The sequence below is a fragment of the Pelophylax lessonae genome, assembly GCF_965119305.1.
Source record: "Pelophylax lessonae genome assembly, chromosome: 1".
NCBI classification, from domain to species: Eukaryota; Metazoa; Chordata; class Amphibia; order Anura; family Ranidae; genus Pelophylax; species Pelophylax lessonae.
This window is the reverse complement of record NC_138768.1, coordinates 692,855,169-692,878,304: the sequence shown is the minus strand read 5'-3', so window position 1 is coordinate 692,878,304 and position 23,136 is coordinate 692,855,169. Positions and strand designations below refer to the sequence as shown.

The following is a 23,136-nucleotide window of genomic DNA, read 5'->3' as shown; positions in this document are numbered from 1 at the left end:
TTTCAAAGTGAGAATTCTGTAAAAAAAAAATGAAAATGTTTTTAAGCTCAGAAATCTTTGAAATGTTTTTTTATGATGGCCCAAAGGCTCTTCCATACCACTTTCTATCCAAAAAAAGAAAAAAAAAGTTCACTTGCTTCAATATTTTTCTTGCTGCTTGAGACATTGTTTTTTCTTACTTGCTAAACTGACAACATTTACAGAAAACATACAGAAATCGGTCTATGTTTGCTGCTTAGTAACATTTATTACGTTAGAAGAACTCAACAGAGCTGAAAAGAACAAATAGTATAAAAAATCATCTCTTTTGTGTAATTCTTTTCGCATGGTTGAGTTCTGTGTGCCTAACGACATGTACAGAGTAATGCCAGGTATACATGGGCCAAAACTCATCTAAAAATGGTCGGTTCGCCAGGAACCCACCAACTTTTGTCCCGTGTGTGGAGCTGCCTGTCCAACAGAAGCCAGTCTAGCGACCGGCTCCTGTCGAATGGGTATGCCTGAAAATTGGCATCTGATCAGCATCTGATCAGCATTGGCAGCCAGTGTTGTGTTCTGGCAGGGGGGCAGTCCTCCTGTCAGAACACAATAGCTCAGGAGATTGTTGTACTAACATCACTTGTGTTAGTACAGTGATCTGTCTGTTTTTTTTTTTTTTTTTTCGTTCAGCCCACTGGCCTAATTCAGCCTGGTGTGTAGCAGGTTTATTACAAAATAGCATTCCTAATTTTTATTTCTTTTAACAGTGCCAATCAAGGATGCTTATGCCCTTAGAAACTATCAGAGATTCCAGACTTTCCAACGATTTTATGGAAAATCCTTAGGCATGAGTATGGCTAAACAGATTGTATTGAAAAGTAGTTTCACAGAAATCAATCAGAATATTCACAAGGTTCATGGACAGAAAAAACAAACAAAGGTATGTATTATCAATTATTGCAATTTTATTTAAGTGTAATTAAGTATATTTAAAATCTTATTTATCAACTGCATCAGATCACGGGGTTTATATGCAATTTATAATTTAAAATATTGCAAATATTTTTTAGCAAGCGCTATAGGTAATCATATATATATATATATATATATATATATAGATTACTTCACATTTTAAAGGTATGTTTTTTCCTCTTTTATGTGATTGCAGGTAAGTATCATAGTGCATCTCTACTTTTCAAAGAGTTAAAAGGAGTTAAAAGAGGTAAGAAAAGAAGGTGGGCACTGTGGTCCTCCTATTTACCCATCACGGTTGCAGCACTTTTTGATAGACCTATGAAAGGTCCTTCCTAGATAGGTTGCTAGGATGTTAGGTAAATTTAGTTTTTTTGTCTCCTCTGTAATTATTGGATCAGCTTTTAGAGGTTTCTAGCGCATAGGATGTTGGGCAGCATGAATATTTCTTGTGCCACAGCCAATCTCTTCGGAGGTGGGCCCAGTAGGTGGCTGATGTTCTGTGGCATTGCGAGTATTAACCTCTCCCCCACTATAGAATGTCTGGTGGATACTGTGAAGTGTTCAACTATCCTGTGACATTGTGAGTACTGACCTGTGCTCAAAAGCCTAGTGACTGTGCACTGTTTTCCTTTGCGTGAAAGTGCCAATGGTAGCTCTAACTGAGACAGCTCTTACAGGGTCTCAGTTCTGGTCATCCTCTCTGCTCTTGGCATACAGACTGTTCAAAGAAGTCTAGCCTAGTGAATTGTGTCATCCTGTTATTATTCAGTGTTCCTTAAGTATCCCATACCACCCTCTATTCTCCCCACTGTTTCAAGTTCCCACAATAAATAAATATAAAAAAAGACATCCCCTGGACCAATCTTTCTCATCCTTTTCAACACAGAGGAACCCTTGAAATACATTTTCGGTTTTAGGGAACCTTTACTAAAAATGCTATATCTGCAACTCATGATACATTACTGTGATGGTCAGTGGGAAGAATGCTCCTTACACTTGTGGTTACTGGGAAGAATTACCCCCTACAGATAGCTAAAAAGATCAATGGTGTCAGTGGGAACTTATCTGAGAGGCAGAAATTGCTCATTGCTCAAGGAACCCTCAGCAACCTTTGGAGGAACCCTGGTTGAGAAACACTGCCCTAGACTGTTTAATGAGTCGAAATGAATGGATTGTTGCTGTGTGCTTGGCTGCCTCTGCACTAGTTTGGGAAAGAACCAGTTAACCTATATTGGCTTCTTCGGGGGGAGTGCTACACACCTTCAGGAAACTGTGACAACCACTATGCCTATGTGAAAAACAGTGAAGAGTAGCCTAGGTTTTCTAACATATATAATATTTTTCCAGTCAGTGTCCAACTTTGTCCAAGGAGATCATAGAAATAAGCTGGATCTTGTTGTCTAAAGTGTATGAGCATTTTAATGTATTCATGCACAGGCACAACATAGCATATAGAAAAAGAAAAGATTAAAATGTGCATAGTGCATGGAACTGCAGCAAATGTTTGAAAATAGGACATAAAAAATGTAATAAAACTAAAATAAATGTACATGTCCCCTTTAAATGCAATCACAAAGACAAAACTCAAAAAAACATAAACATTAATAATAAGAGCAAAGCATAAATACACAAGTGCAAAAAGTAAAAAAAATATATAAAAAGTCAACCAGTGACTCAAGGTGCTTTAGGTGACATTGAATTGAATATAAGTGCTTCCAGTGTTCAGGTGCCGCACCCCCCATGCACAGCCTCTTACTAGGGAAATGATCACACAGTGCTTTGAATAATACTGAGAGTCTGGGCAATCAGCTCCAATATAACAACAGAGGATCTGTCTCCTTATCCTTCACTTGAATCCAAAGATAATAGCCAAATTAAGCAAAGGAGTGCAGTACAGCCTTAGTCCCAGTTCACACTATTGCGATGCAGTAACACTGCGAATATACTGCGTGTTCCCGCATCGCATCCGCAGAACAGGCAGTTCACACTGCCATATGCGATATGCTGGGGGTGTCAATTCAAAGTTAACGACACCCCCAGATCAGATCACATATCGCAGTGCGATCTGACAGTTCGCAGATGAATCGGATCGCACTGGTGTGAACCACTATGCGATCCGATTCTGCTGCGGACCAAAAAAAGGGTCCTGTGCGAGTTCACTGCAATTGTGGTGCGAATTCAGCCATACAAACTGTATAGCTGAATTTGCACCGCACAGACATCACATGTGATTTTAGGAGCAGTGCGCTCCGAATCATATGCGATGTCTGTGATCGCATTAGTGTGAACCGCCACTAAAACATGAATTTATTTAAAAATTATTGCACTTACATGTTCAGTAGGAACAAACAAACGATGATGAGTATACACAACACCGCCGTAGGACGGCCACTGTACAAGTTGATGTCACAGAGCAGCTCTACACAATGCCTTCCCCCCCCCCCCCCCCCCCAACAGACATCCTCAGAAAAGGAGACTTTCAGAAAAAGAGTCTCCTTTTCTGAGTGACATATTCGTTTGAATGCCACTTAACACACCTTGAGTCAATCGTAGTTTGTTTTGTACTTTCACTTTTGTTCTCATTTTATTTTATTCAGTTTTAAATAATTATTCCCTTCATGAACTGTCAGACATCATATAAGGCAGACTTACTAGGGGGTACTTTCTTTACAGACCTAGCATGCAACTTTTTGTTTTATCCAAAAGTACTCTTTAAATGGAAACTCCAGTCAAAAATTATTTTTTTCCTATTAATAGTATGTTAAATATCTTTATCTTTGATATTATTCATTTTCTGGCTAGCTGCTTGTGTAGCTTAGAAAGTCTTATCTAACGACGTTGATCCAATGTCTCACTCTAAATTGCACAACTTAAGAGTCGCTCTAGTGGAAACATAGTCACTAGGCTAGAGTGCGACTTTGATGTGACTTTGAGTGCAGCTTTGATCCAACTTTACACTCTCTAGATCAAAGTCACATCAAAAGTTGCATCAAAGTAGTGCAGGTACCTGTTCAAAGTCGCTGATTTTCAAAGTCGCATAGATGTAGTGGGTGCCATTGAAATCATTGGGCTGTGACTTGTCATGCGACTTTGTGTGTCCTAAATGGCATGACTAGTCACACTAGTGGAAACGTATACTTAGTGTGGTTGCCTGTACCCCCTCCCTTTTGTCCAGCTACTTTCTCCTATGGTAGTCTTCATTTAAAGCCCAGCACAGCTATACTGTATATCCCCCCTCCCCCCGTATCCTGTGTGAATTATTTCTTCATTTTCTCATGAATTAAGATGTACAATGCATCGTACTGATGAGAGAACACTGGGTGGGAACCTATGATCAGCTCCTCCCATCCTGTATACGCCCACTGACTACACAGGAACAGTCTTCCTCCCTGGAAGTGATGTCACTGGCTTTCAGTAACCACACCCACTTTCTGCTCTTGGACTCAGAAGGAAGAGGAATTTAAGTCACGTGACAGCACTTAAAACTGCAAAATAAAGGGAGAAAAACTGTGATTTTTTAATTTTGACACATAAGGCTGAACTCAGCTCACATTAATGATTTCAGGGGAGAATTTAAAGTATTAGGCTGTACTTTCACTTTAATCACTTTCGGTTTCATTAAAACATTATTAATCTATCTGTTCTCTCAGAATCTATTAACCATTCTGCATCTTTGTGCATGAAAACATTTAATTCATAGGTAAAATTTGGTTAGAGAGCTTTAAGACACTATCTTATAATATGGAATTTTTTAACAATAAAAAATGATATGTTGCCACAAGGACTGTAATGTTAAAGTGGAGTTCCACCCTGGAATACTTTTTTTTTATAAAAATACCCCCGGGACAGTCAGGGCTAGTACATTCCACAATGGCTAGCCTCTGATCTGTCCCAGGTTAAACTTGCCTTTTAGGACAAATACTTACCTTGAAAAAGTATTGTCCAGCGCTGCCATCTCAGGTGTGGGCAGCTTGAAGCCAGCGTGATCCTCTTCTGCGTCCTCTTAAGTCTTCTTCAGTCCCACGATGCACTGCACCGGCCCCGGCGTCACTTCCGGTGCGCGCGCGTCATCCCTCCACAGCTTCTGGGCATGCCCAGAAGCTGTTTAGAAGGGAATGACCCGCGCGCCCCGGAACTGACGTCGGGGCCGGTGCAGGCGCAATGATTCCTGGGAGCGATGACGTTCAGCTCCCAGGAATCATTGCAAAGCCAGGAAGTGACGACGGGCCGTGGCCGCCGAGGGGAGGAAGAAGGAAGTAAGGTAAGTATATTTTCTTCTCTACGAGGTAAGTAAAAAAAAAAAAAAAAAATGCGATTATCCATTTGTTTTTCAGGTGACCCGGAGCGAGAAGATGGAGGTAAGTATCATTTTAGGGTGGAACTCTACTTTAATGACCAAAAGTTGTCATCTTCTATTGGCATTACATTGTTGAGACCCTCAGTAGATATAGTGCAGCCCCTTGCAGGTTTATTCTACTTAGGTTGGACCTCTTGTTCGGGACATGCCTGCTAATTATTACAACTAAGTCAGTTAGTGCTCTTCAAATTACTTCCCAAAAGCTCCTTCTTCTAGAAACTATTATATGATCAGGTCACTGCAATGGTGTGTACCAAATCAGCCATATTGTCTTAAGTGCCAAAGATTATAGTTGTTGCCTTGTATAAGAATTACATTTGATAACCTTCAATTTGAACTGTAGAAACCTTGCAATAAAAGCATTACCATTGACTAATGTGTACCAGTGTTTTAGAACAACAATCAGATTTGAGAACAGACCTCAAAGCCCACACCTTTCATAGTTAAACAAAAATGAATAATATATTGGAGTCTACAGCAGAAAACCTCAAGACACAACCCCTGTAAAAATATTTACTTTTATAGGGCTTCCATGGAAATTCTAATATATACAGTATTTAGATAAAGCAATAATGAAAAATAAAAACATCTGACCCTAAGGCCCCTTTCACACTAGCAGACTGATCGGTCGCCTGTCAGTTTTTCCGGTGGACCCGATCAGACCCTCCAGTCTCCTCTATGGTGCGGCGGTTGTCAACAGACGTGCTTGTTGTTACTGGCCGACATCCGATTTGATCCTATTCTATTCACTGACTGGCTCTGTCACCTTGATGTGTTGTTTTCAACCTTTTGATGTGCTACATCCTCAACAACACAGGAAGCTGTACTGAGCCCTTTTGGAAATACAATCCGGATGATACACCACTCTAATTTGTCAGCGGAAGCAGTGGATGATACAGATTTGCTACTCTACATTTGTCCTAGTGATTGTAGGATGAACCATTTTACTCACAGAGTCTTTAAAGGAACTTCTGCTAGTCCGAGAGAGTACCGTGTATTGAGACATGTATTGTGACATGTATTTGAGAAGTGTCAAAAAAAGGCCTTTGAGTTGTAAAATGATGTACCTGCACGTAAATAATAATCCAAATTGTATTTCTAGATGAGCAAAAAAGACCAAATAATTGAAGAAAATCTGAAGAAGACCAGAACCCTGGAAGAGAAGAAGGAAAATGAAAGGTGGAAAGCCAAAGCGTCATTTCTTGCTGGAGAAATAAGACGTGACATCTTCTATGGAATGAGACAAGCAGAGCAGTTCATCAGTTGCTTGCAGACAAAGTCTTTAAAACTGCAGGCACAGTTTCATGCTCTTGAAACTTGTTTTGCACTGTGGGTTAACCACTGTAAAGTTAACAGTAAGTATTGTCACTGTTATTGTGTTTTCTTGTTTTCCATACAGTTTTTGAAAATAATGGATCTTCATAAGATAAGCTTGTGTAAATCAGTAGGTGAAAAAGTAAAAAACAGTGTTGTTTTAAAATTATTGTTGACATCCCTTCCATCAAAACCATGGTTCATGATGCCACAGATTGGATTTATCCTTCGACGAAAAACGGAATTTTTGTAAAATCTTACCTGTAAAATTCCTTTCTCTGAGTCCTCCGACAGTCGCCGCCTCTTCATATTCGTCACATATGGGGTATTAGACTTTGCTCCGAAGGAGTAGCTAGGCAACAGAATATGTTAACATTAAAGCTTTTAACATATCCCACCCTCAAGGGGTGGTCCCCTCAGTCAATACCCTCCTACTTCCTGCAACCATATTGCTATAAATCAGTGGAATAGCAGTAGAGTATACAACCAAACCCCAAAAGAGGGGCGGGGGCGGCGACTGTCGGAGGACTCAGAGAAAGGAATTTTACAGGTAAGATTTTACAAAAATTCCGTTTTCTCTTACGTCCTCCCACAGTCGCCGCCTCTTCATATTCGTCACATATGGGGACGTCCCAAAGCAGTGCAAACATGAGGGGTGGGAAACGCATCCGCGCCGAAAGGCAACGCAGTCTCCACATCAAAGAAAGGAACCTTACCAAAGGAAGGAACCCAGCTGGGCAACAGGAAAAAACAGGTGCTCAACAGGAGCAACAACCCAGGAGAAGACAAATAACCAGGGGATAAAAAACTTATCCCAACAGCCAGTGGTCCCCAACAAGGGACCCTAGGGAATCGCCGCACTAAGAACCTTGCGGCCAAAGGAAGCATCCGCCGATGCCTGAACATCTACTTTGTAGAATTTTGTGAAAGTGTGCACGGTCGACCAAGTCGCCGCCTTACACACCTGGGCTACAGAAGCCCCATGACGACAGGCCCAAGACGTACTCAGAGATCTAGTAGAGTGCGCCTTCACAGGCACAGGGGGAACCTTCCCCTGCAAGGCATAGGCCTGTTCAATGGTCTGTCTGATCCATTTGGCGATGGTAGAGGCCGACGCCGCCATGCCCTTCCGAGGACCCTCTGGAAGAACAAACAAGGAGTCCGTCTTTCGAAAAGACTCAGTCGATTTAAGGTAAACCCTTATCGCCCGAACAACATCCAAAGAATGTAATCGCACCTCCTTTGGATGTTTAGGCTTCGCGCACAGCGAGGGCAAGACAATATCCTCATTAAGATGGAATTCCGAAACTCGCTTCGGAAGAAAAGAAGGATTAGGTCGCAAGACCACCTTATCCAAATGAACAACCAGATACGGAGACTTGCAGGACAAAGCCGCCAGCTCCGACACCCTGCGAGCCGAAGTGATCGCAACCAAAAAGGCGACCTTTTTGGACAACATAGACAACGAGATCTCCCTGATCTGTTCAAAAGGAGCACGTTGTAACACAGATAGAACGAGATTCAAGTCCCAAGGGGGCAGAGGATCCCTCCTAGGAGGAACCAGATGCCGCACTCCCTGAACAAAAGTGCCAACCAAGGAGTTGGAAGCCACGGGACCTTGAAACAGAACGGCCAGCGCAGACACCTGACCCTTTATCGTTGCCAGCGCCAAACGCTGATCGAAACCCGTTTGAAGGAAGGACAGCACTCGGGAATCCGAGTACGTGCGGGGTGAAAACCCCCTGGACTCACACCAGGCAAAATAGGCCTTCCAAGTACGGTAATAAACCTTCCCCGAGGAAGACTTCCTCGCGTTGATCAAGGTATGAACGACCTCTGGGGAGAGACCCTTCTCTTTCAGGACCTCGGTCTCAACAGCCAGGCCGTCAAAGCCAGCGACTGTAAAGCAGGATGGAATATCGGTCCTTGAGACAGGAGATCGTCTCGAAGAGGCAGACGCCACGGGGCGTCGACCGCCAGATTCACGAGGTCTGCGTACCAGGACCGGCGAGGCCAGTCCGGTGCCACAAGAATCACCGTGCTGCGTTCCGAGTGTAACCTGCGAAGGAACCTGGACAGCAACTGAATCGGTGGAAACGCGTACATCAGCCTGCACTGATGCCACGGGGCCACTAACGCGTCCGACGCGTCTGCCCGAGGGTCGCGCGTCCTTGCCACAAACCTTCTCACCTTGTTGTTGAGACGAGACGCGAACAGGTCCACATCTGGAAGACCCCACTTCGCGCACAACGTCTGGAAGACAGCCGGGTGGAGAGACCATTCCCCCTGATCCAGGGTCTGGCGACTCAGATAGTCCGCCTGCCAGTTCTCCACCCCCGGAATGTGAACCGCCGTTATCGCCGGGACATGAGTCTCGGCCCAAGACAGAATGTCGGCCACTTCTCGAGCCGCTCGGGCACTCCTGGTGCCCCCTTGGTGGTTGATGTAGACCACCGCCGTGGCATTGTCCGTCTGCACCCGAACCGGGCAGCCCTGCAGCCGGTCCGTCCAGCGACGAAGACATAGATTTATCGCACGCAATTCCAGAATGTTGATCGGAAGGGAGGACTCCCCCTCCGACCAAGTCCCCTGGGCGGACAGAATGCCCAGAACACCACCCCAGCCCGACAGGCTGGCATCCGTGGTGATTACCGTCCACGAGATAGGACGAAACGACTTGCCCCCGGATACCAACGGGGACTGGAGCCACCACAGAAGGTCTCTCCTGGTGCGATGACTCAACGAGATTTGAAGATCCAGAGATTGAGGTCGCCCGTCCCACATAGACAGGATCTCCGCTTGTGAAACTGGGCGAAGGGAATCGCCTCGAAGGCCGAGACCATCAATCCCAGACATCTCATGCACGTCCGCAGAGACGAGTGCGGAACGTCCCTGAGGGACCTGACTTCCTCCTGAAGAGTTCTGAGTTTGTCTTCCGGCAGGAAGACCTTCGCCTGCACCGAGTCCAGAATCATTCCCAGGTAGGGAAGACGAACCGACGGACTCAGTGCGACTTTGGAAAATTTATCGTCCAACCAAACTCCTGCAGAGTTTGCATCGTGACAGACAGGTCCTTCTCCAGACCCAGGCTGGTCGCAGACCGAACCAGAATGTCGTCCAGATACCCCAGGACAGAAATGCCCTGGGCCCTCAATAAGGCCAGAACCGGTGCAAGCACCTTGGTGAAGACCCGCGGAGCCGAGGCGAGACCAAAAGGCAACGCCACGAACTGGTAGTGATCCTCCGCAATGGCAAATCGAAGGTACCTCTGGTGACCCTCGAAAATGGGGATGTGAAGATACGCATCCTTCAAATCGATGGAGGCCATGAATTCCCCCGGAACCAGGGCAGCCACCACCGACCGCAGGGATTCCATGCGGAACTTGCGAAACCGCACAGAGCGGTTCAGAGCCTTCAAGTCCAGAATTGGACGAACCTTGCCCTCCTTTCTGGGCACGGTGAACAGATTGGAATAAAACCCCCGAAATCTGTCCCGATGAGGCACCGGAACTACCACTCCCTGAGCCCTCAGGTCCCGCACCGCCAGGTGCAGGTCCCGTAAACGCTCCGGAGACAGTTGAAGATTTGAGGGAAAAAATCTGCTCTCCGGCCGAGAGAGAAACTCGATCTTGTAACCAGATCGAACGATCTCCTGAACCCATCTGTCCCGCACGCGGGCCAACCAGGGCTGAAGAAAACCGAGCAAGCTTTCCTCCACCCCAAAACTGGGTGAGGGCGCCCCTTCAGGCCGCACTGTTATGGGCTGCGGAACCGGATTGACCGGACTTCTGTTTCCCAGACCAGGGCTTCTTCTGAGAGCCTTGACCTTTGAACGGTTTGCCCTTGTAGTGCGACCGAAAGGCACGAAAGGACCCCTGAGGGGGCCGAAAATTAGCATGCTTCTTCCCAGAAGCCCCCTTAGCCTTGGGGAAATGGGGCAAGAGAGTGCTCTTACCTCCGGTGATCCCCTTAATCAACACATCCAAGGACTCCCCAAAAAGGCGAGACCCATCATAAGGCAGATTGGCTAAGGTCTTACGTGAAGACTGGTCCACCGACCAACATTTCAACCAAACCAGGCGGCGAGACAACACCGCCACGCTGTGCACACGTGCAGCCACGGGACTAGGTCCAAGTCCGCATCACACAGATACATGACACCCTGGTGGATTTGATCCACCATATCCAGGGTCGCCGGCGAGGCCGAATCGGCCACTAGGACGCGCCTAAGCATCTGCGTCCAACTTGCGACCGCCTGGGCTGCCATGAGAGAGGCAAACAGAGCCTTAAGCATAGAACCCGTAACAGAATAAGTGTGACGGGCAAGAGACTCCAATCTCCTATCCGTGGCATCACGGAACACAGGGGAATCCTCTGCAGGAATCGCAGTGGATTTGTTTAAAACCGCAATTGCGTGATCCACTGGGGGTGGCACACACCACCTTTCATCAGTGGAAGGCGAGAAAGGATAACGCAGCTTGAACCTACTAGGTACAGCAAAAGGTTTGCGCAGATTGCGCCATTGTTCCTTAACAGCGCGCTGAAAATCATCATTGCAGGGAAAAACCTGCGGCGTCCTGCGTTTTCTCTGCGTCCCATAAGCCGCCAAGGCAGCGGGGGGACACACTTCATCCTGCAAACGCAGCGTTTGCTTTATGGAAGCAATCAATTCATCCATGATTGCAAGCTCTTCAGACGAGCCAGGGGGAGAATTATCAACCCCTTCAACATCAGCCTCCACCTCGGACCCCACTAGATCCAGGGAGGAGCGGGACCCCGATAAGGAGGCCCCCGCCATAACAGCCCCATCACCTTCACCCTCAGAATCAGAGGAAAGAGAAACCCTGGGTCTTTTAGTAGATTGAGCAGCCACCAGCATCTGCACCTGAGCAGCAAGGCCAGCCACAATAGTGGCTAAATCCCCCCCTGGGGGGGAAACAGCGGTCCCCTGGCTTTCCACCAAGGCGGTAGGAAATTTGCCCTCCTGAGAATCCATTGCCCCTATAACAAATGCCGGATAATAAAGGGTTAACTGCCCCTTTAACAAGCGCGGCGAGCGCAGCCCACCGCACCACACACAAGCACAATGAGACCCCCAGAGGGACAATAAAACTGACACAGGCAATGGATAGGAAGGATATAACCTGAGGAGACCCTCGCCGCTGCTGCTGCCTCGTGTCCCTGGAGAAGAGGAAGTGATGCTGCCAGGGCGCTCTATCAAAGCCTATGGGAGGCTACAAGAAAATGGCCGCCATGCATGTAGAACATGCGGCCGGAGCGAGTGTAGGCAAAATGGCGCCATTTAGCGCCGAAACCGCCGCTCCACAGTACAGTAATGCACACATGTCATCCATGTATAAAAAAACATGTCAGTTCGCCGCAGCGATCGCTGTATAATGCCCAAACATGCCACAAAACATGCCCCACAGCACACAGCTTCTCACACTGACAAGGCTGACACACACAGTGTCACACAGCTCCCCCCCCCCCCTTGCAGCCCACAGCATGCAGCCGAGAGATAGGGAGACAAACAGTGTGAATAGAGGCAGGTTACACAGTCCCAGACTGACACCCCCCCAGACAGACAGGTCCCCACATAGATACACTTACCTCACAGTGGCTTGGGGGACCCGCACAGGCGAACAAGCCGCTGCACATGAGGCAGGGAGAGTCGCATACAAGACGCACAGAATGGGGGTTAAGAAACCGCACAGCGTCCAGTGAGGTAGCCACCTCACCAATCATCCCTGCACCGAACAGGGATGGGTCGTTCACTGTGCCAGGAGCGTTACCTGGCTGAACGCTCGATGGCAGGCTGGGAAGCCACTGACCCACGACCTGCGACCAGGGGGATCAGCCCGAGACCCAGCCCGCATGATCCTCTTCATCCGAAGAACTAACTAATGCTGACAAAAGAACAGCTAAGTAAAGGTAGAGAGAAAACTCAAACAAAAAATCAAAAAAGAAGAAAGAGTCTGGGGCACAAAGCCCCAGCACAGAGAGAGCCAGCCACTCCTGACAAGCTAGACATTGAAACTGAGATATGGTTGCAGGAAGTAGGAGGGTATTGACTGAGGGGACCACCCCTTGAGGGTGGGATATGTTAAAAGCTTTAATGTTAACATATTCTGTTGCCTAGCTACTCCTTCGGAGCAAAGTCTAATACCCCATATGTGACGAATATGAAGAGGCGGCGACTGTCGGAGGACGTAAGAGAAAGTATGATTCTGAGCCACATGTACTTTGGTGGCTTTTAGTAGCAGTAGAATATAATTTAAACCCCTCACCACTATTTAGAAAGAAAGTCCACTTTGGCAAGCACAAGCAGAGCCCTCTTGCTCAATACAGTAACACTGAACGTATAAATACCTTATAATCATTTTATTCATGGCTTTCTTGATTATATACCTGGAGGTCAACTGATAAAATTACTATACTGCGCATGCTTGGAAACGAAAGAAAATATTACAATACAATATAACACATTACATCAGTTCCTACGAGAATTTTTGTAAGTTAAGTACCATCTTCATTTTTGATATGAGACTAGCATGCAAAAAAAATAAAAAATTAAATGATCATTCAGCCGATATTCTCAGCGTGTGTATGAGGCTTAAGGGGTATGGGAGAAACTTTTTTCACACTTAACCACTTCCCGCAAATCGACGTAGCCCTATGTCGGCTGCAAGAAGTGGTTGTACCGGGGTGATGCCTGCAGCTAGAGGCATCATCCCGGTACCATTTTTTAGAGCTGGCGATCAACTTTCAGGTGATAATGGCCAATGGGGCTTGGAAGCCACTCGGTTGTTACTTCAGCGAGCAGGAGGGGATGCCCCCCCTCCCACGGCTCTGCCCGGGTCTCCTGTCCCACCGGGAGACCCAAGCAACCACCCAGCAACTCCGCTGGCTGGTTGGAGTCCCGAATGAAGCCGGATTCGGCTTCGATCAGGTCTCCGAAAATGTAACCCGGAAGCGACGTTCATGACGTCACATTCGGGTTACTCTGTGGCTAAAGGTGTGGAATTTTAAAGAGTGACAGTATTCAAAAATGACATTTTCAGTATTTTGAATACATTGAAGTGCAATGGAGGGGTCTAGGGTCTTTTAGTAGCCCGATCCCTCCATAAAGAGTACCTGTCACTGCCTATTACTGTCACAAGGGATGTTTATGTTGCTTGTGACAGCAATAAAAGTGATCAGATTTTTTTTTTTTGGGAAAAACCTGTTCTAAAATTGAAAAAATGTAATAAAATAAATAGGGAAAAAAAAATTTAAAGCGCCCCCGTCGCCGCGAGCTTGCGCACAAAAGAAAACGTATATGGAAGTCGCTCCCACAAATGAAAGCACTGTTGAAACCACACATGAGAGGTATCGCCGCGGTTGCCAGAGGGAGAGCAATAATTAAAAAAAAAAAGAGCTACTCTGTAACTCCAAACTGGTAACTGTTAAAAATGTTTAAAGCGTCGCTTATGGAGATTTTTATTGACCGTAGTTCGTCGACATTCCGCGGGTGTGCTCAATTTTAAACCGTAACATGTTAGGTATCTATTTACTCAGCGTGACATCATCCTTCACAATATACAAAAAAAATGGGCTAACTTTACTGTTCAGTTTTTTTTAAATGCAGTGAAATTTATTTTTTCCCAAAAATATGGCGTTTGAAAGACCGCTGCGCAAATACAGCGTGACAAAAAATATTGCAATGACCACCATTTTATTCTCCAGAGTCTTTGCTAAATATATATATATATATATATATATATATATATATATATATATATAATGTTTGGGGGTTCTAAGTAATTTTCTAGCAAAAAATACTGATTTTAACTTGTAAACAACATGTGGCAGAAATGGGCTTGGTCCAGAAGTGGTTAATTTTAGCTTCTAAAATTCCTAGTGCACTGCTGCAATGTTGTGTTACAAAGACTGGACTCCTATTATTCTCTTCGGGTATCAAAACTGTTCTAATGCCTGTTGTACAAGACACATGGACAACAATGTTAATCAAATAAAATTATACAATACTGTTTTTTTTTTTAATACTATGTTTGTTTTTGTTGTTTTGCTTATTTACAGCAGATAAAGAAACAAGAGATCAGAGAATTGTTGTGGAAATGATGAAGCTGATACAGGCAATTGTTAATGATAACCAGGATATGTCACAAGGTGAAGAGCAAAAAAAGGTGTCTCCTTTTCTTATTCACTTAGGATTTGAAAACCTAACCAGACAACTGCATTACCTACAGGTAATTCAATGTCTTATGCAAGTTAAGATGTAAATAGCGACTTTTGCTTTACAGGGTTAGATAAATTAGGTTTAGAATGTGGCACAGAGTAGGTTTAGCGTTAGTTATGCTTTGCCTAGACGTATCCTTTAACCACTTTGCACCCGCCATATAGACAAATGATGGCGGGAAGGTGGTTACATTATCCTGACTGGACGTCATATGATGGCGGCAGGATAATGCGCTCTGCGTGCCCCCAGGGGGTGCGCAGAGCGGCGATCTGTGATGCGGCGTGTCACTCTGACGTAGGCTCTTTACCATGTGACTAGCTGTGTCCAATTACAGCTGGTCACGTAGTAAATAGGAAGTGCCGTTGATCGGCTTTCTTCAGTTCGTGCTTGACAGGCACGAGTAGAGGAGAGCCGATCTGCGGCTCTCCTGACGGGGGGTGGGGTCTGCACTGGTAATCAGAGCATTGATTACCAGTGCAGACCCTTGGGGGGAGTTGCCACTAGAACCACCAGGGATGCCCACTCATGACCCCAGGGATGCCCACCATGGCCACCAGGGATGGTAATCAGGGCTCAGGGAGCCCGTCAGTGCCCTCCCCATCAGTGCTGCCCACCAGTGCCCATCATTGCCATCTATCAGTGCCGCCCACCAGTGCCCATTATTGCCCACCAGTGCCACCTATTAGTACCCATGAATGCCGCCCATCAGTGCCGATCAGTGCCCATCAGTGCCATCTATCAGTGCCCATCAGTGCCGCCTATCAGTGCCCATCAGTGCTGCCTATCAGTGCCCATCAATGCTGCCTATCAGTGCCCAGCAGTGCCGCCTATCAGTGCCCACCAATGCTGCATATCAGTGCTACCTATCAGTGCCGCATATTAGTGCCACCTCATCAGTGCCACCCCATCAGTGCCTCCTCATCAGTGCCTGTCAGTGCAGCCTCATCAGTGCTCATCAGTCCAGGAAAAAACATATCTATTTACAAAATTTTATAACATAAACAAAAAAAAAACTTTTTTTTTTTCAAACTTTTCGGTCATTTTTTTATTTGTTTAGCAAAAAAGAAAAAACCTTGCGGTGATCAAATACCACCAAAAGAAAGCTCTATTTGTGGTAAAAAAAATGACATAAATTTGGTACAATGTTGCATAACTGCGCAATTGTCATTAAAAATGCAACAGCGCTAAAAGCTATAAATTGGCCTGGGCGGGAAGGGGGAAAAGTGCCCGGTATTGAAGAGGTTAAAGCAGAGCTATACCTACCTTCTCTTCAGCACTACAGTATCCTAGAGCTCTCTGCTGGCTGTGGTCATCTTTGTCTAGATCGGCTTCCGGTACGGATCCTTGCCCACTTTCTATGGTCCTCTTCTGATATGAAGTCACTCCTGTGTATGCGCAGGTGTGCGTTCATCTCGGCATGTCCAAAATGTGGATGTCTCTTCTGCATTACAATCCTGTCTGTTTGTGAAATGTTTTTTTTTCCTGCTTAAAGAGTTGTAAAGTCAGAAGGTTTTTTTATCTTTATGCCATTAAGATAAAAAGCCTTCTGTGTGAAGCAGCCTCCCCAGCACCCCCTAATACTTTACCTGAGCCCCATCTCTGTCCAGCGATGTCCACCAGTTTCTCACCCGTTAGGGACTCCCCCTCCTGAATGGCTGAGACACATCCGTTGCACCATTGGCTCCCTTGGCTGTCAATCAAAGTCAGTTAGCCAATCAAGAGAGCCAAACCATAGGGCGGGGCCAAACCACAGCTTTATATCTGAATAGACACTCGGAGCTGCAGCTCGGCTCGGGTGCCTCCATAGAAAGCTGGTTGCTGTGCGGGCACTCGACAAAAGGGAAGGGCTAGGAACAGCAACGAAGGACCCGAGAAGAGGAGGATCCAGGCTGCTCTGTGTAAAACCAACTGCACAGAGGAGGTAAGTAACATGTTTGTTATTTAAAAAAAAAAAACTAGACTTTACAATCACTTTGAAGTTCCACTTACATTAAAAAAATTTGTATTATGTTGCGGCACACACATTTTTAATCGTATTTGACAAACTTTAACTTTTTAGTTCTGCAAAAAGTACATAATATAAGTTGAAACCATAGAGGTGATTCACTAAATGAAATAGAAAATGTTCACTTAGCTTAGTAAATAAGATGTCGCGCGTTGGCGCCATTACCCTCCGCTCTCCCATGTTAAAGGAGGCGGAAAGGGGATTTCGTGCATGCAGACTGTATCACATTATGTGTACAGCTTAGAGTCACTAGGGACTCTGTGATATTCTTTGCTTATGGGAAGCCTGCTACATTTTGGACCTGACGCTTCATTATTGGGGACCCTTTCCTTTGCACCACACTTTAGGGGGTACTTTTGTCTATCCACACCCCGTGACCCTACTGGACGGGCAGACATTCCTACCAGACGGGATATCCGGTTTAGCCTCTGGGCTTCGCCTTCTCCTCTCTTGGCCATCAGCCATTTTAAAGATTTTTGGATTTTTGCAGATATACATCAAAATAATTGAGAACAGGAAGACTTGGAAGGAAAAAAAAGGGATCACTAATCTTTATATCCCTGATGAAGATCAGAACTTAGAAGTTCAATAACCAGTTTGAAGCGCGTTGGATTCAATATTCTCCCTCCCCTAGGGTTGTCATCCCAGGGCGGGAGTGGTGCATCCCTTGTTTCCTCTTATTCTTTTCCACTGTTTCATTGTATTCATCCATTGTGGCCTTTTGTCATCCATGACCAATTGTGGTTTCTTCCATTCTTGGCCATGGGATTTAGGATCAGGATGTTAGGAATTACTTCCAGTTTGACTCCATTGTCATTTTTTTATCCTAATTGTATTCAATAAACTTTCATAGTTTTTTACATTGTTGCTATGTATTTGTTTTTTCTATATTTTTTTCATTGCCTTAAAAATCCCCCCCTTTTTTAGAGGAGAACAACACTTTTTAGTGTTATTTTTTTGTATTGACTATATGGGATGATGGCAATTTCATGTCACTTATCATCTGGGATTAATTTATTAGTAAATAAGATGAAGCTGCATTAACTTTAAGTGGTTCTAATGCCTAAGCTTTTTTTACCCTAATGCATTCTATGCATGAAGTTAAAAACGCCCACTACCTGTTTCCTCTCCCCCACGTCCCTAAACACTTACCTGGCTCCCCTGGCTGAATCACTGTTCCTTCTGTTCCAGATTTCATGGGAGACACTGAGAGCAACGGGAGCCATAGACTCCTGCTGCTGTCAGACAAATTCTGTGAGGAGGCAGTGGGGGAAGTGCACTGTGTGTGTCTATGGATGCACACAGCACGGCTCGGGAGTGCACCTGCGCAGGTGCCCCCTAAGAAGACATTGTGCTGAGGGGGCACTCGTAAGAAGAAGGGGCAGGGAGTGCCGGCAGAGGATACCAGAGGAGGTAAAGGACTGCTGTTTGCAATACAATTGCACGGAGCAGGTGATCATAAAAACAGGTGACTTTACAATCACTTTATAATTAACCTTGCTAGTAAAAATCCATTTTTTTTTTAAATTGCCCTGCAAGTGATTGAATATTCAAAGTAAACACAGGTTTACATTATTTACTATCATTTACATTGTGTAGTGAACATACACATTTCAACATTAACAGCCTCTGCTCCTTTAATAAATTAATCCTGATGTGTCTTTCGGAGACTGCAAAACGATAGCCTTTATTCTGGTATATGGCTTTTCTTAAATAGTGAAAATAGTAGAAAAAAAAAGATGTGTTTTTTATGTACATCTGGGTTGCAATTTCAGGTAACCAGGTCTGAAAGTACAGAGAGTAAGTATGCAGTTGGAGTTGGGTCATCTCGTTTCCAGATGCAGTATATGGGTCCATATTTAAAGAAAGATGAGAGGACAGATCCAGATCCAAGGGTTCAGCATTTTATACCAGATACTTGGCAGGTAGGTTTAAAATATCCTGCTAAATGGCTAAAACCTTTCTTAAACTAATTTCATTTGTATGTTTAAATATTTAGAGCAGAAATAATTTAGAGCAGAATGTTCTTATTATCTGTATTTGGGGTCCTCAGATTGCCAGATTTGCATTCAAGAGTAAAGCATTAGAGTTCATATTTTTCAGGGTTTTAAAGGAAGTGAAAATGTGACTTCTGTTATCTCAATGGTTAGCAATCTTGTATAACTCCAGAGAGGATCAACATAATTTTTCAGGGCAAAGCATTTTCTTACATAAAAACTTATTGCACTTTAGGAATCTGTGTGTGGCCATTACACTGGTAAAAGGCTACTGCAGAAGTATATTTATCTGAATTAGAGAGACAACTGTTAATATAATTTTCTTGGCTCAGAGGGAACTCCTTGATGTGGTGGACAATAATGAATCTGCTGTGATAGTGGCTCCCACCTCTTCAGGAAAAACCTATGCCTCTTACTACTGCATGGAGAAAGTGTTGACTGAAAGCAATGATGGAGTTGTGGTCTACGTTGCTCCTACTAAGGTAAGGTTTGGCACCTAAAAGAAACCCGTCAAAAAGCAGTGTAAGTAAACAACCACAAGTGGATGCCACCATTCTTCCACTCCTGTAATACATCCTGTTTGACATTACTGTGGGTAACTTCATTAATGGAATTAGTATGTATTCCTGCAACTGCATAATGGCAACCCAGTGGAGTATTTAGGTTTTGTGCTGCCCTAGGCCTGATTAAACTTGGGCACCCCTAATTTAAATATGACCCACCCTGTCCTGGAAAGGCCACACCCTTTCCTGTTTATGACCCGCCCTGTCATCTGTAAACCACAGACCACAACCATAGTCTATCAGTGCCCATCAGTGAAGCCTCATCAGTGCAGCATATCAGTGCAGCCTCATCAGTGGACTTCAGTACAGCCCCATCAGTGGCCACCAGTACATCATATCAGTGGCCATCAGTGCTGCCTTATCAGTGCAGCCCTATCAGTGTAGCTTATCAGTCCTGCCTCATCAGTGGCTATCAGTGCATTCTATTAGTGCCCATCAGGGCAGCATATCAGTGCAGCTCCATCAGCTTTTTTGCTGCCCCCCCCCAGCAAAGTGCTGCCCCTAGGCCTGGGCCTTGTTGGCCTAGGCCAAGATACAGCATTGTGGCAACCATCTCCATCTGAGGCTTTTAACATAGCTATTGATTTATAACTGATTTTGTTTAATTAAATTAAAATTAATTTATTTAGCCTATGATTTGAATGTATTTTTTATTTTCATTTTTGACGATCTGTTTACCTAATCCAATGCCTTAAAATTACATAATACCCTGCTTATGAGCAGGGCCATTTTTACATATAAAATACAAATGTTAGTGTGCTTGTCATATGTTCTTTAACCACTTCTCCTTAGGTGGACTTCACTTCCTGGAGTTTAAGTGGTTGGCATCATTCAGATATCTTATTTTTCAGCCAGCGATTCCCTGTCATATGAAAACAATCATAGCAGCTGTTCAGCCGCTTGATTGTTTTTACAAGTCCCCCCTCCTGCCACCCTCCGGTGCTTCTATTGGATCGCTTGTGCGATCAGAGAGCCGGAGAATGAATCATCCGGCGGCTATTTACCATATAGCTGATGGAGGACCAGATAGTCCCCGGGCATTTCTATGACCTTCGAAGGCCAGGCGTGATGTCATGACGTCATGTCCAGCCTCAGCAGATATAAACACTGCTGTTTCCTCAGCTGGAAAGAAGAGATTATTTTTAACTTTTTTTATTTCAGGCCTGCCAGTCTAGAGTCGAGATATGGGGACTTATAAACCTCGATGTAAAGAGTACCTGTCATGCCCTATTCATATTACAAGGGATGTTTACATTACGTGTACTAGGAATAAAAGTGATCAAAATCTAAAGGGAAAGAGTTAAAAAAATTAACAAAAAAAAACTAAAGCGTCCCCCCCCCCGTGCTCGCACGCAGAAGCGAACATATACATACGTCGCTCCCGCATATGTAAACAGCATTTAAATCCCACCTGTGAGGTATCACCGCAAACGAGTGAGAGCAATTATTCTAGCCCAAGGCCTCCTCTGTAACTCTAGTAAACTGTAAACATTTTTAAAGCGTTGCCTATGGAGATTTTTACGTACTGAAGTCTGGCACCATTCCACGAGTGTGCGCAATTTTAAAGCGTGACATGTTAGGTATATATTTACTTGCCGTAATATCATCTTTCACATTATACAAAAAAATCAGGCTAACTTTAGTGTTTTTTTTTTTTTTTTTTAATTAATACAACGTTTTATTTTCCAAAAAAAAATTGCGTTTGAAAAATGGCTGCGCAAATACCGCGTGACATAAAAAGTTGCCACTACCATCATTTTATTCCCTAGGGTTTCTGCTAAAAACATATATAATGTTTGGGGGTTCTAAGTAATTTTCTAGCAAAAAAACTATGATTTTTACACATAGTCCAAATGTAAAATGCCCCTTGCCATGGGAATGTTAATAAGACCTTGCAATAGAGAGCAAGGAATATGCAACTGTACTGTATGTTTCCAGTTCTAGGACCAAATGAAAAATTAGTCATTCAGTTATTCTCAAGTTAACTGATGCATACTGATGCCGCTTAACTGGGCATCTAAGCTTTAAAAAAATATGGTCACAAAAAGTTTAACAAAGTGTACATATTGAGTAAGTATTAAAGTGGTACTAATCTCATTGATTCTCACTTTCGCTTTATTGGTGCTAAAGCCTGGGAGATTCCTTGCTGATGCAGGGATCTTCTCCTCAGATTCTTCCAGGTGCCGGTTTTCTGTCATCTTGATTTGGTGGTGCAGGATGACATCACTTCCCCATATGTGCAGGAATGTAGTCATCCTGGCACACAGGCACTGTGCCCAAATGTAAACTGAGCTGCACATGCTCAACTCAGTTTACATTCCAGGACTGTGAGCAGGCAGGTAGGTTTATTTTATTGCAGTAGAGCCATTGCAAATCATCTGCAATAAAAAAACCTGCCTACTCACAGATTTTAAAAGTTAAATTTAGTTACACTTTAGGTAATTAACAGGTATGCTTCTCAGTTTGTACTTGTACAAATAATAGCCAACAATATTGTTAACACTTATGATGGGCCCCAGTAACTTGACCACTTCCTTGTAAAAAAAAAAGGACCTTAAACATACAGTATACATTATTCTGTTAGGACTGCATAAAAATATAATGAGGTCTCTGCATATGTTACAGTCACAGTCCTTGGTGCACTCCAAAGGAAATAATACAGAAGAGGCTTGTTACAGGTCACTTAGAGGTAATTCAAGAAGTCAGGTGATGCATGAAGCATTTTATTTTCCGTTTTGGTGGGCCACAGCCTAATTCTATCAAGGCTTATATCCTCTTTTGTTTGGGATTGTGTAGGCAATTCATTTCAAAGGAAAAAAGTACTATTAAAAAGGTTTACATTTGTTCAATTCCATATAAAAGGAAAGAGAACATATCCCCACAAAGGGGGATGTCACAATTTAAAATGCCAAAAACATTATATTTTCAACACACTTGGTCAATGTGTTGGAACATTAAGGGCTCGATCAAATACGGCAGAGCTATTTCCAGCTCATTTCATACAATAAAGCATAACTTAGCCCATAGTGGTAATTCCAGTTATTTGTTGGGATCCTTCATTCATGCGACACTTTCTTTTTGTGGTGAATGCTACAGAATGCTAGGATTTCAACACGTTTCAACATTCAAAACAGTCTTCTTCAATGAAGTTTTTTACCACTCTGTAAGTATAGACAGACAACCAACATTACATTCATATCTGTTTCTTATACATTGAAATGAATGCATCTCTTCTCCATACACTTACTTTAAGTAAAACATATTAAACATATTAACGGCTCCCCTATAGTGTTAAGCCAAACAACTTCACCGTCATGTTGCACACAAGGACCCCTTTGGGCATTGAGTGCCTCCACATGGTATACCTCTTCCGTCTAATATGCAGAAATTGGCTAAAAGGAATTTTGTTTTTAAGCAATTGTGGGTGGAAGCTATTGGCTTGCAACAAAGTGTTACCTGCCGTCTCCTTTCTGTATAGCTTGCTGCTGTGTCGTCCAATTGAATCCTTACGGATGTAGCTATCCAAAAACGTTACCTGTTTTTGATCATGCGTCATTGTAAAAAACAGATTCCAATCATTTTGGTTCATTTTGTCTAAACATTCCTTGAGTAGGTGTTCTGAACCTGTCCAAACAGTAAAAATATTGTCTATGTACCTCTGCCACATCAAAATGTGGCAGGTTTAAATAGACAAGTCATCGCTGGAC

The 23,136-nt window shown here is 44.1% G+C and overlaps 1 protein-coding gene across 1 annotated transcript in view; it reads left to right on the top strand.

Moving 5' to 3' along the window:
- The window catches only part of DDX60 (DExD/H-box helicase 60), a 189,553-nt gene that overhangs the window by 58,239 nt on the left and 108,178 nt on the right, over positions 1 to 23,136 (top strand). The window contains exons 12-16 of the mRNA XM_082244137.1: positions 747 to 919; positions 6,414 to 6,666; positions 14,705 to 14,874; positions 18,645 to 18,794; positions 19,199 to 19,348. Coding sequence (XP_082100263.1) covers positions 747 to 919; positions 6,414 to 6,666; positions 14,705 to 14,874; positions 18,645 to 18,794; positions 19,199 to 19,348 — 896 coding nt within the window. The remainder of the gene's footprint in view (positions 1 to 746; positions 920 to 6,413; positions 6,667 to 14,704; positions 14,875 to 18,644; positions 18,795 to 19,198; positions 19,349 to 23,136) is intronic.